This window comes from Eupeodes corollae, chromosome 3 (assembly GCF_945859685.1).
Source record: "Eupeodes corollae chromosome 3, idEupCoro1.1, whole genome shotgun sequence".
NCBI lineage: Eukaryota > Metazoa > Arthropoda > Insecta > Diptera > Syrphidae > Eupeodes > Eupeodes corollae.
In genome coordinates, this window is record NC_079149.1 from 29,516,826 (window position 1) to 29,533,053 (window position 16,228).

Consider the following 16,228-nt stretch of genomic DNA (forward strand, 5'->3'; position numbering starts at 1 on the left):
CAGGCAGTTCTTGAACGGCTTCTGGTTGCTCTTCACTCCAAATGCGGCAATTTTGCTTATTTACGTAGCCATTCAACCAGAAATGAGCCTCATCGCTGAACAAAATTTGTCGATAAAAAAGCGGATTTTCTGCCAACTTTTCTAGGGCCCATTCACTGAAAATTCGACGTTGTGGCAGATCGTTCGGCTTCAGTCCTTGCACGAGCTGTATTTTATACGGTTTCACACCAAAATCTTTGCGTAAAATCTTCCATGTGGTCGAATAACACAAACCCAATTGCTGCGAACGGCGACGAATCGACATTTCACGGTCTTCAGCAACACTCTCAGAAACAGACGCAATATTCTCTTCTGTACGCACTGTACGCATTCGTGTGGTTGGTTTAATGTCCAATAAAGTAAATTGGGTGCGAAACTTGGTCACAATCGCATTAATTGTTTGCTCACTTGGTCGATTATGTAGACCATAAATCGGACGTAAAGCGCGAAACACATTTCGAACCGAACACTGATTTTGGTAATAAAATTCAATGATTTGCAAGCGTTGCTCGTTAGTAAGTCTATTCATGATAAAATGTCAAAGCATACTGAGCATCTTTCTCTTTGACACCATGTCTGAAATCCCACGTCATCTGTCAAATATTAATGCTTGAAAATCCTAACCTCAAAAAAATCACCCTTTATATAGGGGAATACCATCGGGACCGGCTGGACACTCATCATTCAACGCAGATAAAAGATCAAGGATTGTACACAGTAGCACAGGGATTTGACTATAGATACTTTGCGACAAAGAGTTGCGAAAGCGTTACAGATATCAACTGTTTTATCTTACGAAAGGTTCTTGTAAGTGAAGTTAACTGGAACGCCATCTGATTTTTTTTTTTTAGTTTACAAAAATCAGACGAGATATAAAATTTATTTTTGGTTTCGAGACAGCTTTGAAAAGAATGGGGTTGTTTTTTTTACAGTTCCTGTAACGGAGTAGCTATTGGAAGCTAAATTTGAGTCAAGAATTTGAGGTATATGGGGGGTTTCGGTGGGATATGTTGGTATTTGGGTGATGTTGACATTTTTTCTTTTTGGTGGGGGTAGAATTTCTAGCAAATTCAGAGTTTTCTCAGCTTCTTTTGTTAGACTTCTTTTTTGTTTGTCAGGTACAATTTCTGCGTTTTTAACAATAGAATCTGATTGTGCGAGAATATCTTCGCCTGCAAAAGAGAATAGGCTGTGCCAAATCATTACTCAAAGTAGAACTATTGACTTATCAGGAAAATAACACGTCTGTTAGACTTTTCAAGCAGAACTGATATTGTTTCCTAAAGTGTTCATTACCGGTTAGGTAATAACTTTTGATTATCGAGAGGATTTTAAACAATTATTATTAGATTTTCCAAGCTCCAATTCTAAGAACCCTGCTTACCATTGATCATTTTGTTGAATTTTAAGAACTAAATCAGCAAAAATACGTCGTTGCTGATAATCTTTAAGACCCTGTGTTCACTGAATTTTTGAAGCCTCAAGACCTAAGTCTATGCAGAATACGGTGTAGTTTTGTTTATGGAGTTCGACTAGAAATTAAAAAAAAACGAACGTTTTCGCCAACTCTAGTGGCTGTTATTGTTTACGATTAAAGATTTTGATCACTAACATGTCCCAAAATTCATATTCAATATATACGTTATTGGAGCTTGCATAATTTCATTTCTTAGTAATATCGTAGTTATTTCTTGTCCAATGTCGAAAAATTAGAGCTTCTTTAGTGAAAGTTCCCCAAATAGGGGGCTATTCAAAATGAAATTTTGTATAAAAAAACCATTTGTTACACATCCAGTGTAAGAAGTTTGTACCAGTTTTTATTATTAAGGAAAGGAAAAACATCGAACAATAGCAAAATCAAATCAAAAGTAGTTCATCAAATGGCCATTACCTGTCTTGAATAAATCAATTTTGAAAAATATCAAAATATCAATATTTTTTGTTTTCTGACACATTTCAATTACATATATTGTTATTGTGTGTAATTCCACAACAAATAAAAATTCTGACGTGGTCAAATATAAATTTATACATTTATTCGACCAAAATAAAAAAGCAATCCCTGTCTGCGTAAATTTGTGTTCAAACAACAATTCAATTAAGTGTTTTCGCATTTTTGATTTCTATGAAATAAAACAAAACAAAAATCTGATATCTATCGTATTGAAAGCAAAAGTCTAATTTTTTCATATTGTTTTCAATTTCATGTACCATTGAACATCTGACACAGACGTCTGGTATTTTGAAATTCCAAAACAAAACAAAAAAATCAACGAAATAGGAGAAAACAGTTAATTTCAATCTAAATTCCAAAATCATTACCCATCAAAAATGATGAGCACGATAAAATTATTATCATAATTTTTGTTGTTTGTTGTTAAAAATAAACATTCAAAAAATTATTCCCGTCTGGCTTTTAACCTACGTACACCAATTTAATAAATCCAAATCGTGATCTCATATCAAGAAAGTTCAAAACACCGAATGAAAAATTTTAAGAAAATACTGTCCATAGGCCTGTTTCACTTTATAATGTTTTCAAAAGTGAGGTTATCATGGAAAAAGCCCCTAAATAAAAAAAATCATGTTTTTAGGACAGTAAGTATTCCTTAAGTTCAAAAGAGAGCTTCAAAAATGATAGGTGACCGGCTTTATTTTGTTAGAACATCGTTTTCAAATTGTTTTTAAATGTTATTAAATTCTTCATATTATTTCCTTGAGTGTATAAATAACAACGAATTAATTTCTGCTCGATTTGAAACCAACATTTAATTTCAACACATGTCTGTTATTAGATTGTAATCTCCATTTGAGACACATAGCAGAAAATATGAACATATTTATAAATAAAGATACGTTTAACAATAATTCATACGTACTCGAACTCGTATACAAGGAATGCATGAACATTAATTCGAAAAAACCCATATTCTAGTGCTACGACTCATTTATTTCACCCACTGATCACGCATAATTGCCAATCAAATAAATAATAACAATTATATTAAAAATATTCACAACTTACATATATCTATACACATACTTTAAGTGAATAGGTAGTTATTGGTATCATGATTTATGACTGTTATTGTTGTTATTTTGTGTATCTTTGGGGTCAAAAAATAACAATAAAATAAAGAGTTAAATATCTATACCTAGAATTGTACACACTTCATGGAGCAACACCCTATATTTATTTATTTATCTATCTACTGGTTTAGCTACGTATATGGCTATTTTTATCCAATGAATCTTTTCAATCTGTCAATCGATGAAAATGTATATTATTATCATCGATGCATCTGTTGAGCATGTGGAGAACAAAAAGAAGAGCTTAGATAGATGAGTGATTATATGTTTATATAGGGAGATGATATATTTGATTAATTTGTGTTGAATAAAAGTTAAAAATATCATAATATGCAGACGATTTGATGAACATGGTTAATTTTGTTCATATTGCGTGACAAGAAAGGACTTTTCACATGACAACAAACAACGACGGACGACAGATGAATAAATAAATGTTATTTTAAACAATTTACATATTCACCTAACTTCTGTACAATTTGTAAACAAAAAGGTAAAAGTGTTGTTTAAATTAAGTTGAAGGTAGTTAATTTAGGGTTTTCATCGCCAATATAAGAGAAATTTAAAAAACAACTTGAAATCTGATTGTAAAGAACTGTCAAACTCAATTCGCGGTCCACATACAATCCACACGTGAACGAATAAAACGTTCGCGAGCATCTTTACCTACAAATGTCAATTTAGTCTCTATTGTATGTGTTATAACGAATAAAAACAAGCGATGTCAAAGAAATGTCATAATGAACGAAAATTCCTTCCTTAAGTGTTTATGTACCTACTTACTAATCTTTCAATTTAAATTGTCTATGTTTGTAACTTTTTATTATTTGTTTGAATTTATTTATAAATGGAATAAATTTGTACAAGTAATTATTATTGAATTCATAAAAAAACTAGAGTTTGTTCCATCTAAAAGTACACTTGGGCGTATACGTACTTTTCTGATTAAATCGATCAAATCACAAAAAGTGCGTATACGCACGAGTGTACAATGTAGTTTTGAAAGATAATAAATAGGGAATTAAACGCAAATCATACTCCTTAAATAAAGTTCGATAAAGATTTGAGGAAGTTATTGTATTGGGTCCGATTTGTCAAATTGAAAATTTTGACATTTCTCGACGTTTCAAGGCCCCTTGAATCGAAATAAAAGATTTTTAGAAAGATGTCTGTGCTTGAGTGTGAACATACGTTCGTGCGTCCGTACGTTAGCGACGTTTATTGTCCACAGCTCAAGAAACCTCGAAAATTTTAAAAATACAATATGATTTTATCTCCAAAACAATTTTGTGCAACGAAAAATAACGTTTTTAACATCTCAACATTACTCAAAGTTGGTTAAAATTGAATTTCGACTCAAATATCTTTTCAAAAATTTGAGATAATGGCTTACAACTTATTTTATCTCATAAGAAATATTGTTTTCAATATTCGTCAAAATTTTGAGAAAAATGGAATTGACAGTTTTCTTGCAAAAAATAAAAACCTAAAAAAAATTAATCAAAGCTAGTAAAAATTGATTTTCGACTCGAATAGCTTTTCAAGTCTTTGAGACACTGGCTTAAAAATAATTTGATTTTAAAAAAAATATTGTTGTCAAAATTAAGTAACATTTTGAGAATAATCGAAAAAACAGATTTTTTTACAAGAAATTAAAAACCTTAAAATAATTAACAAAAGTAGGTAAAAAATAGTTTTCGAATGAGATTTTAGCTAAGATCTAATTGTATCTTATGAGAAATATTGTTAGCACTTGATACTTTTTTTTTTTTTTAATTGACTTGAAAGATTTTTAACATAAAATAAAAAAACTAAAAAATATATTTCTAAAAGTTCGTAAAAAGGCTTACGTATTTGCCAAAATTAAAAAAATATTGGTTTCAAACTTATTTTATCTCACATAAAATATTGTTTTCGACATTCAGTGAACATTTGATAAAAATTCAACAGTCCGTTTTATTATAAAAAAAATAAAATCTACAAAAAACAGTACGACTATTTGGTTCGGTTCTAGATATCACGTGAACAATAGAATGTATTGACTTGAAATTAATTTCATTCATCCAATTTGTATTTGTTTATATAAGAAATAAAAGCTATTAAGAAATGCTACTAAAATTGATGAAAATTGGTTAACGACTAAAAAATCTCGTTACCAAAAATAGATTTGGAAATCAAACTATTTCATAATATGCAAAATATTGTTATAAATTTTTTAATTTTTTTAAAATCATTCAATTGACAACTTTTTTTTAACAAAACAAGAAAACCGACAAACCTATTAAGCAAGACAAATTGACAGACAGGATGGGAAGTTATCAGTGTGGGTCGCATCCCAGGCTCTTTTAAAATTGTTGTTTTAAATTGCAGTCCAGAATGCTTTTTAAGTTTAGGAGACAATGTCAATATTTAAAACTTTAACATTTTACTATCTATTATTGATCCATATTTCTTTGGTACCAACAAGTTGGCCAATCTTTGAGTATATTGAATTCAACAATGAACAATTAACAAACAGTTGAACAAAATTAAGTTAGAAATAAAATCGTAAGTGAAAATTTATGATTTTAAACATGTGTTATGAAATGTCCGAAACAGAGAAAAATTGAAAGTGTAAAACAAAATCTTGGTTAAAATTGATATACACTTTAGGTTAATTTTGTATTTTCATCATTGGGATTGCTAAATTGGTCATAATTAGAGTTATGAAAATGCATTGTTTTTAAATGCATTTTCGATGACATTATCTAACTGACCGACAAGGTTTTATTCCTGACCATCAAATTACATCATGGGTTTTGATCGCCTTAATTCATTATAGATGGGTTTAATGGCCTTAATTCAAATCCCACTCCAAAATTGCTCTCAAGTTTGTGTGTTTAATTAAATTCAACTACGTATTCCAGGGTTTTCGAAACCACCCAATCTTCACAGTTCAGAAAAACGCTGAATCGTTTATAGTAAAACGGCTTAAAAAAGCAAAACAGTAAGAAAGTAATTTTTGTTTTTCTAAAAAACGAATCTGTCCTTTAAACAAGTCTTCAACATCAAGTCCTCAAAATATATTGCAAACAAAAAAAAATGCAGATAATTAAAATCAAAGTTCTTATTCGAAATCAGTATTAAACATTTAATGCAAAACGTACTATATAAAATCATTAAATTCGAAATTTCTTATACAGAGTCAAATGAAGACGCATATTAGTAAGAATTTCCAGAAAACAATTAAGATAAAAAAAAATTTTAACTGATATATACGAGAATTTGTGCTTAGGAAAATCATGTACATGTATTGTGTTGAAACTCAGAATTTAAAACCCTGTTTTTAGTTATGTTTACTATTTTCAAAGGGATATATTTTTAAAATCCGATGTAAACGACAAAATTTAAGGCGAGCTTTGAATTCGGAACAAAGAGTTTTATTCAAAAAAAGCACTACTACAATGGTGGGTCCATTTTCCTTTTTTTGAATCCAATACATTTTTGGTTGCATTAAATTTTTTACTTTCATAATTTGTCTGATACATGATTCTAAACAAAATAAAACTGTGTCCATATAACAAAAACCCAGTGAATTATTAAAAACCGTAACTAACACCTTCTTCGTCCCAATTTATAAATGACATTCTTAAACTTTCCTACAAGGTTATAATAAACCAATTACAAATCGTTTTTTAGAAGTGGGATTTTTAAATTTGTTACTAAAACTTAAATAAGAACACAAAGAATAAACGCAAGAATTTCATTCAATTATCAAATTTATTATTTCATTTCTCTTTTTCAAATCCAACTCCAACACTTAAGCAATTTTAACAAATAAGGTTTCAAAAAAAGAATGTTTGGTAGAAATTGCTAATTATATTTTTATTGAATAGACACATACCCGTTGCTGTATAACTTAACTTTTTAAAATAAAAACAAATTTAAAATAAAGGGAAAATAATATAGCAAAAGAAACGGTTGGTGTATTTGAACAAATTAATCGAATGCACAAACCATTTTCCCAGTATTTCATATTTTTGGGATGAGCACTATTTTAACTCAAACCGCAAACAAAAACTCATCTCAAGAACACTCTTAATCGAAGATTAATGGTTTATATTTGTATTTTTCCTATTCCCGTTCATGTTTGGGGATAATTCAAATTATTTTTGAATGTTTCTTCAATGGGGATAATGGTGTAGATACTTTTTTTAAGTTTGCGTTAGAACTTCCCTCTGGGTATGTTCTTAAAAAACCAGGAAACAAAAACGTTTGTAACAAAAAGAAAATTTTGTCTACTTAGTTATTTAGGACAATTTTTATAAAGGTAGAAGATTTTTGGATTTAAAAGCCAAAAACGGCAAATTTTATGCATATGTATAAGATTAATGTTGGACTAAAAATGAAAAAAGGCTCTGTTAACTTTATAGAATATGCAAGTAAAGCCAAGACTAACTACAGACATTTTGAGACACATAATTAATTTTGAACTATGAAACTAAATTTGTTTACTGGAGTTTCTGGAACGTTAGTTTTACTTATTATCTTAAAATTTTGGACCGATTTTATAAAACAACGTTTCAATTCATCAATTTAAATAACTCTTGTTCAAATTTCTTACATTTGCACTAAAAAAAATTAAATTAACTTTCTTTTTCTCACATTTAATTTTTTAAAGTAAAAGTTTTTGAATAAAAATTTGCTGTCTGCTTTAAACAGTACTGTTGAAAGTAAGCATATTATATTGTTATGCATGGTGTTCGACACCATCATATTCTTCTTCAGGATAAAAAATTTAAATTTTCAATTACATAAAAACATCATAAATGATGTATGACACTTGTATTATTAAATGGTTTTTTAATTTTCGTTTTATAACCAAAACATGAAAAGCATCAAATGAAACAAAAATAAGGCTCATCAATAATATCGCATAGATCATTTCATGAGAATAACTCGTCAATCTTTTTAAATTCAACTCAGTTTATAGTAAAGAAAAAATTTATTTATTTCTCAACAATTGAACAATTTAATAATAAATCATCAATTTGTAGGTCGACACTTATAATAAAAAAAAAAGAATTCAATAAATTGGCAAAATCCAAAATGTATTAAATTAATATTCAATGTTAAATCAAAACTTCACATCTGTTCAAGTCCATAACTCAAATCTGTCCAGCAAAAAAGTCTACCCTAACCCCTCTCTAATAATTGATTTATTTATAAATTTTTGTTTGTATGTTGAACTGTAAACGCACATAAAATCGCATCGCATCGAATCTCAGGCTTGGCTTCATAATATGCATCATCAAACAAAGTTAACAAACTTTGACAATGGCACTTTATATATGAAGGAGAGTAGGGAAGCGTATTTATGAAGGTATATTATTGAAGTGTTTCCAAATATACACAACATTTTATGCATAAACAAAGCTTTTAGTGTAAATTAAATTATCACTTTATTTTTTGATTTTGTGTTTTATAAAAGGCAAAGCGGAAAGGAAAAACTGTCAAAGTTTCTCTTTAACCTATAAACGAATGGACACAGGATACAGGACACTCCGGTGCTATGCTTATGCTATGTCTATGCTTATAGGCTCAATCGACGAATGTCAAACACTTTATAATGAATTAAATAAATTTAATTCACTCTGTCTACTGCAGCAGCAACAGTAGCAGTAGACGTGCATAATATACAATTACTATGCAACAAAGTAGCATGCACCAAGTAGCACCTTAGCCACCACCAGAAGCTACCAGCAAGAGCAGCAAGTAGAAATCAACAACAGCATTGCAGTATAGCGAAAATTGTTCGCCATGGTGTCACATAAATCACATTTTATGGTCGTGTAAAACTTTGGAATTCAATTTTCCCAAAATTGTCCGTCGACTAAATATATCTACAACCACGACATGACACATCGTTAAAGTGGTGAAACATCAACGACGCGACAGAGGTGAGAATAAAAAATAAAACTTGATGAAATTAAATTGGTTAAAATGACGACGAACGATGCGATATGGGAGTAATTTTCTTCTACCTCCGTTACTTATGCTGTCAAAATTGTGCGCCATATTGTAAATTCCTTTAGATAAAAGTCGGCACTCTGTGTGTTTATATTACCACAGTCATCACCATCACAATCCGACGATACCTGTCACTGAGGGAAGCTGCAATGAAAAACCCTATCTAGGGCAATAAACTGTTGCAAGTCTCCAATTGCAATATTTAGAAAAAAATCTCACATCTCACGACGAATTTACACGATGCGATGCTCTTTGCTATGCAACTAGCAGAAAAGCGCCTCGACGACGCACGGCATTTGATTACATAAGTCGCGCCACATATTATTATTACACTGCTGCCCAAAGATATCAATTTCAACAATTGTTTATCTTTCAGATGTGAATGATTGTGTGTGGTGTATGTTGCTTTTTGTGTTCATACTTTGTTTGAGTTATATTTATGTGTCATAATTATGAAAATTAGTCTAAGAGTTCAACATGACGGGTGATGGCTGTGATGGCGGCAAGCATGGGTTAGAGGCGCCGCAACCGCCACCTAGCGTCCGTCGTCCATTGCGTCGTATTGTCGTTCGTCATGTGTCATATCGTAATGTTGTAACGTGAACACCATCTAAAAATGACATAAGACGTTTTTAAAATAATTGCTTTCCCGTGTTTAAATTTTGTGTGGCTTTTGATTAATTAATTCTCCTTTGCGTCACTTTATACACCAAATACACTTAGACTCACACGAAATTGAATCTCACGAAATTGTGTGACAGATTTTAATGATTTGAGACAAGGAAATATATAGTTTTAGACACACAATTTAAATGCGGTAATGCAGATGTTAGGTTACGTAAACTGTCATATGATCAGTCTATGATAGAATAAATAGTACCGCTAATCTGTCAAACAGAAAAATTATGATATGTCAACGAAATTTATAAAACTACTTTATTATTATGAAACACATTTATTTGTTGAGAAGATTGATTTCTGTCAAAATAAATAAACTATTAAATGTCAAAAAATTATGTTTTCAACAGGAGTTTATTACACTTAAGCTAATGTGTGGGTAGACTTATCGAATAAATGAAATTGAACTGTCCAAATACATCATCGTTAATAACAATACTTGTCAAATGAATTTATCCAACCATCACAAACATTTGTAATCTTTTCATGATTGAATATCAAGTTGCGAGCATAAAGTTGGACCTTGACCTTAATACGAAAATAGATAAATTATGAGTTGGAATTATTTATGACATATGTTAGAACTGTCAAATTGGATGAACCTGTCATATCAATTATTTTGAATCCAACCGAATTCGTTCATGTAAAAACCTAACTGTCAAAAAAGAACTCTTTTGGCCTATTCATTTACAATAGCTTTGTGTCTACATACGAAAAATAAGAAGAAATGAATTTTTGTAAACTTACCACGCCCATTACTCGTGACAGTATTGCCTTGTGTTAATAATATTTGACTTTCCAATTCTTGTAATTCTGATTTTAATTCAGCCAATTTGCTATTACTTTTTTTAACAATCGATGCAACATCATTTAAGGAACGTCTATCCGTAGCCACTTCGCGTAGCTTTTCGGCGCCTTCTTTTATTTTCAATTCTTTGCGAATTTCACGCCTAATGGCTTCTTTGATTTCTTCCAAGCGATTTGGAAGGGCACTTTCTGGCAAATTATCTGTGAATCCATATTTATGACTTAATTCATAGAGGACTGGGTGTTTTATGTAATCGCCCTAAAAATAAAAGAAAAAAAACAAATATTATTCATTTTATTATAAAATTACTTTGATGTAAAAGAGAACTTAAAGTGATTAATACAAAAATGTGAAATAGTTAAACCTTATGTAAAAAAGGGTTTCAGTTACAGTACAACAATCATTTGAACCTTTATTTTTGTCTTCCATCTCAAACTATGTATAAATTGATTTCTCTTCAGCTTTAAGGTCTATTATTTTTATTTGCAATGGATTATCAAATCTAAGGCATTGTTTCGTCCTTCTCATTGTTTAGGTATTTTTCAATTTTAAACAATTTATTTTTAGAATAAGTCAACACTCGTTTTTCATTTTGTCACTTTATGTGTAAACGTCCTTTATCCTTCAGCAAAATGATAAACTTAAAGCCATTTCAGCGCGCACAAAACAACGAAGGAACTTGAGATAAAAATATAATAAAAATTGAATTTATTGAAAAATCAATTTTATTTTGCACCACGTGTTTGACCTACTATATTTTTAACTCGTATATTGAAACTAAATTGAGAGAGAAAAAAGGACTCAGAAAAATTAATGGAAACAAATAAACAAGGAGCAAGTGGGAAAATCTGTAAAAGGAAATGCATGCATACATTGATATTGTCAATTTTACAATATGAATTCATATTTGATTTACGTAGACCGGTGGTGAGTTGGAATGGCTAGGGTTTGTCATCTAGTGGTTTATATATAAACCGGAGGTTTCTTTTTTTGACACTGATAGCTGATTTCTGTAGAGTTTCCCACTCGAAATCTGACAAAAAGTCAGAACTTAATGAGTAGCTAAAAGCTTGTATGACGTACAGATGTATTAAAAACTTATTTCGAAAGTGAGTGCTGTGCAAAGCAACTTGCTTATAAAAATTTACAAAACAACATGTATCTGACCCTCGCTTTAATTTGTTAAATATCATAGCATATTAAAGGATATTAAGACCACTACAAGAAAAAAAGAAAACAAATTGAGATATAACATTGAAAGTCGAACTTGACAACCTACATTTTGACAAAACAAATAATTTTGAAACACCTGCTGTAGGTTAGGTAAGGTTAGGTTAAAGTGGCTGTCTATGATGGAAACGGACACATTTAGGCCAGTTTAATGGCCCATTGTGATACCACATGAATCTTGAGGCTTCCTCCTAAGCTCAATGAAACCAGTTTGAGTCCCCTACGAAACGTGAGAGGTTGATTATGCTGATATGATTTAGATCGTTAAAGAAGAATTCTCTTAGGTAATTCTTGCGTTTTCGAGCCAGAGCAGGGCATGTACAGAGAATATGAAGAACTTTTTCCTCCTCTTCCTCGTCTATACAACTACTGCAAGTCATTTGATAATACACCTAATCGCGTGGCGTGATTTCCTATTAGACAATGTCCGGTTATGACACCTATTATCGAACTTATATAAGATCTGATTAGAAATAGCAAGCACCTTGAATATTTTAAATCAAGTGGTGGCAAGATGTTTTTTGTGACGTGACACGTGGTGATGTCGTTCCATCTGGTTCCTGGCCTCCTTACAGCTTCTTGCATTAGCCACAGTTTACAAGTAGCGATTGGTATGCCAGTATGTGCCAAAGGTGGTAGAATGCGCTGCACTGTACCGTTCCTGGCGAGTTCATCTGCCTTACAGTTACCTGGAATGTCTCTATGGCTTGGCACCCAGCAAAGGTGAATATTAAACTTTTGTGTCATCCCCATTAGAGATAATCGGCAGTTATGGACTGTTATAGAGTTTGTAGAGACATAGTCCAATGATTTTATAGCGGCCTGAATATCTGAAAAGTTACGGATATCAGATGATGGTATCAGACTGTACTCTGAAGTCTTCCACCATACCCTTCTTTCGTTTTTGAACCATCTGTATACAAATGGATTGACTCATCTTCCAGGAATGTCCTACCCTCCCAGAAAAATCTTGTAAGTATAGAAAACTTTAAATTTCTGTCAAATTGCAGTTGGGGGATGGTGTAGTCTATGTGCTTTGGAATTCTAAATACCTAAGAATTACGGAGTGGCCAATGTTGTTGTTAGTCAACTGCGACGAAACATTGAGGCGAATAGCATAGAGCTTGCAGCTATTTGCTTGGTAAATATGTCAAGAGGAGTTAGGTAGACTAAGGTGTCCAGTGCCGCAGATGAGGTCGTGCGAAGCGATCCGCTTATACATAGGCAAGCTGAACGTTGGACTTTATTTAATTTGTACCGCCTGCTTAACTCAAAAACAAAAAATTTCGAACTTGATATTTTAAACAAAGAATTCATTAGAGAAATCTTAAAAATTGGTTCCAGCGGTTTTGTCGGTCTGTTTGAAATTGGATACTAATAGTTAAAGTAGATTGAAGTTAGGCTTTTTTTTTTTAATTTTTCAGGCCAAAAATAACTGAAATCTCCATAAAAAGTGTTGGGTCAGAATTGGACAATTTGAATTTTGTTTGAAAACAACGTGATAGATTTTGTATGTATTTTATTTTCTAAATAAGTTTTTACTGAAGACACATAGGAACTATATGGCAAGTAAAGCATTCGTAAAAATTTCTAATTCTAGATTCGAGTGAAAAATTACATTACTCTACCAACATAACGTCAGTCGAAAAAAGTGGGTCCCTCGATCCCTTTTGGCTATCTGTTTGTGTTCGCCCTAACACCCCAAATCATTTCATTCATTTACTCCAAATTTTGAAATCAAGGTTTAAAGCCAATTTGTTATACACACTTTTTAAAAATAATAGCAGTCCCTGTACAAATGTTGTGGTCAAAAATCGAAAATTCTCAAAAACAAAGCCATAATTATTTTTTAAATTTCCTTTAAAAAAAATAGTTTCTTTAAATAGCTTGTTTCAACAAAAGCAAATATATTTTTGTATTGCTCCAGAAATGTAAACTCACAGATCTGTTATTTTGTTTTTAAATTTTCTTATGAACTGATTTAAATCTTTTTTTTTACTAAATAAGGTATTTTTGAACAAATTTCAAAAGTTATACGTATATTTATAAGCACTGTATAACTGCATACCAATATGATGCCTTTGGTGAAAAATTAAACTCATTTAGAATTAGCAATATGACAAAAACAAATACTAAGCTTTAACTTGCCTTTGGGCACCATTTTAAGACTTGAGTTTTTAACAGAAAATATTTTTAAAATATTATATGCTGATGAGATCGTCATCATGGCAGAGTCCGCCCATTTACTGCAGTTAATGATTAACCGTCTAGGAGTATATTAAAAGCCCTGGCATCTTACTGCTTATCTCGCTAAGTTAAATGTAATGTTGGTTAAGTTTCGAAGAGGAATCGGAAGATACGGCAGAGAATGAGACATTTTTTTTACTGCAAACGTATTTTATTTTCGTGTAATAGAGACTTTCGCAAGCATCTCACTGAAAAAATTGACAGTGGTTCTAAAAATCCGTTAAACAGTACTTTAAAAAATTACATGGCAGATACACTTGTACCGTTAAAAGCCGTTAAAAAGTGTTCGGAGCTACCATATAGTCGATCTTATGTTGTGGGGCACAGGTTTGGGAATTTTTGGAATCTAAAAGTGTAGAACAATTACTGAGAATGAATTCTCTTAAAACGACTCTACAGACTTTCACCAACCACACCAAATTTAATGTTTAAGAAAAAATGTCACTTGCCCCCTTCTTCATCTAAACGATTTAATGTATGTGCCCTTTTTTAGTAAAGGTAATGTTTTAAACTGTTTTCTCTAAATATATCAACTGTATGACAATAATTTTTATATTTTATTTTGTGCGGAACCATATGTGCCACCTTGTGTATGCAAAAGGTTTGTGAAAAAAAAATTTAACATCAATTATTTGCCAAATAGTTGAAAAGTAAACATTTTTTTTATTCTTCTCATAGCGATGGACAGAAAGTTCCAGAGGCGTAGAACATGAATAAAAAATTGACGCTCAGTATTTAGAAAATTGTATCGGAGTAATATTTAAGCGAAAGACCTTGTTGTCCTTTGAGGAAAATTTAGCTTACCGTATAGATAATCAGAGAGCGAACGTTTATTAAGCTGTCTAGGCTACAACCAGAAATCCGTACCGTAAAAATGGATATGTGATGATAACGACTTTACTTACTTACTTAAGGTGGCGCTACAGTCCGGGGCGGACCTGGGCCTCAACCAACAAGCGTCTCCAGCTAGCTCGGTCCCTAGCTAGCTGTCTCCAGTTTCGCAGGCCAAGTTGGTTGAGGTCCTCTCCCACCTGCGTGCGCCACCTGAGTCGCGGTCTTCCTCTACTGCGCCGTCCCTCGGGATTGGATTCAAAGACCTTCCGGGCTGGAGCGTTGATGTCCATCCGCTCTACATGACCTAGCCATCTAAACCGTTGGACTTTGATTCTGCTAACTAGGTCAGTGTCGCTGTACAGCCCGTTCAGTTCGCCGTTATATCTTCTCCTCCATTCTCCATCTATGCGTACGGGACCAAAAATCGCCCGAAGAATTTTTCTCTCGAAGCATCCTAAGACGCTCTCATCTTTCTTTGACAAGGTCCAGGCCTCAGCGCCATAAATGAGAACCGGGATGATGAGTGTCTTATAGATGGTGATTTGACATGCTCGAGAGAGGACTTTACTTCTCAATTGCCTTCTAAGTCCAAAGAAGCAGCGATTTGCAAGAGTTATTCTTCGTTTGATTTCAGCGCTGATGTCGTTGTCTGCATTAATAGCGGGACCTAGGAAGACAAAGTCTTTAACTACCTCAAAGTTATAGCTGTCCATGGTGACGTTTTGTCCAAGACGTCGTCGTTCAGTGTCCTTTTTTGATGACAGCATATACTTGGTCTTGCACTCATTGACCACTAAACCCATCTTCTTCGCTTCCGTCGCAATGCTCAAAAACGCTCCACTGACATCACGCTTTGATCTTCCAATTATGTCAATGTCATCTGCGTATCCGAATAATTGGATGAACCTTTGGAAGATTGTGCCTCTAGTGTTGACGGTTGAGTTTTGCACAATTCTTTCCAGAACGATGTTCAAGAAGTCGCATGACAGTGCATCGCCTTGTCTAAAACCTTTTTTGACATCAAATGCATCGGTAAGATCTTTTCCGACCTTGATAGAGCAGCGTGCATTCTCCATCGTCATTCTGCACAAACGGATAAGTTTGACAGGGATGCCAAAACTAGACATTGCTCGGTAGAGCTCTTCCCTATAGATGCTGTCATACGTGGCTTTGAAATCGATAAAGAGATGGTGGGTATCGATTTGAAGGTCCTGGGTTTTTTCCAAGATCTGCCGTAGTGAAAATATTTGGTCAATAGTGGACTTTCCTGGTCTGAAGCCACACTGATAAGGA

General features: G+C 32.4%; 1 protein-coding gene across 9 annotated transcripts in view; it reads right to left on the reverse strand.

Annotated features, from left to right (window-relative positions):
• LOC129950053 (serine/threonine-protein kinase N) overlaps positions 1–16,228 on the reverse strand; it is a 255,008-nt gene that overhangs the window by 62,028 nt on the left and 176,752 nt on the right. For all 9 annotated transcript variants that reach the window (XM_056061835.1, XM_056061836.1, XM_056061838.1 and 6 more), the window contains one exon: positions 10,564–10,882. In XM_056061835.1, coding sequence (XP_055917810.1) covers positions 10,564–10,882 — 319 coding nt within the window. The remainder of the gene's footprint in view (positions 1–10,563; positions 10,883–16,228) is intronic.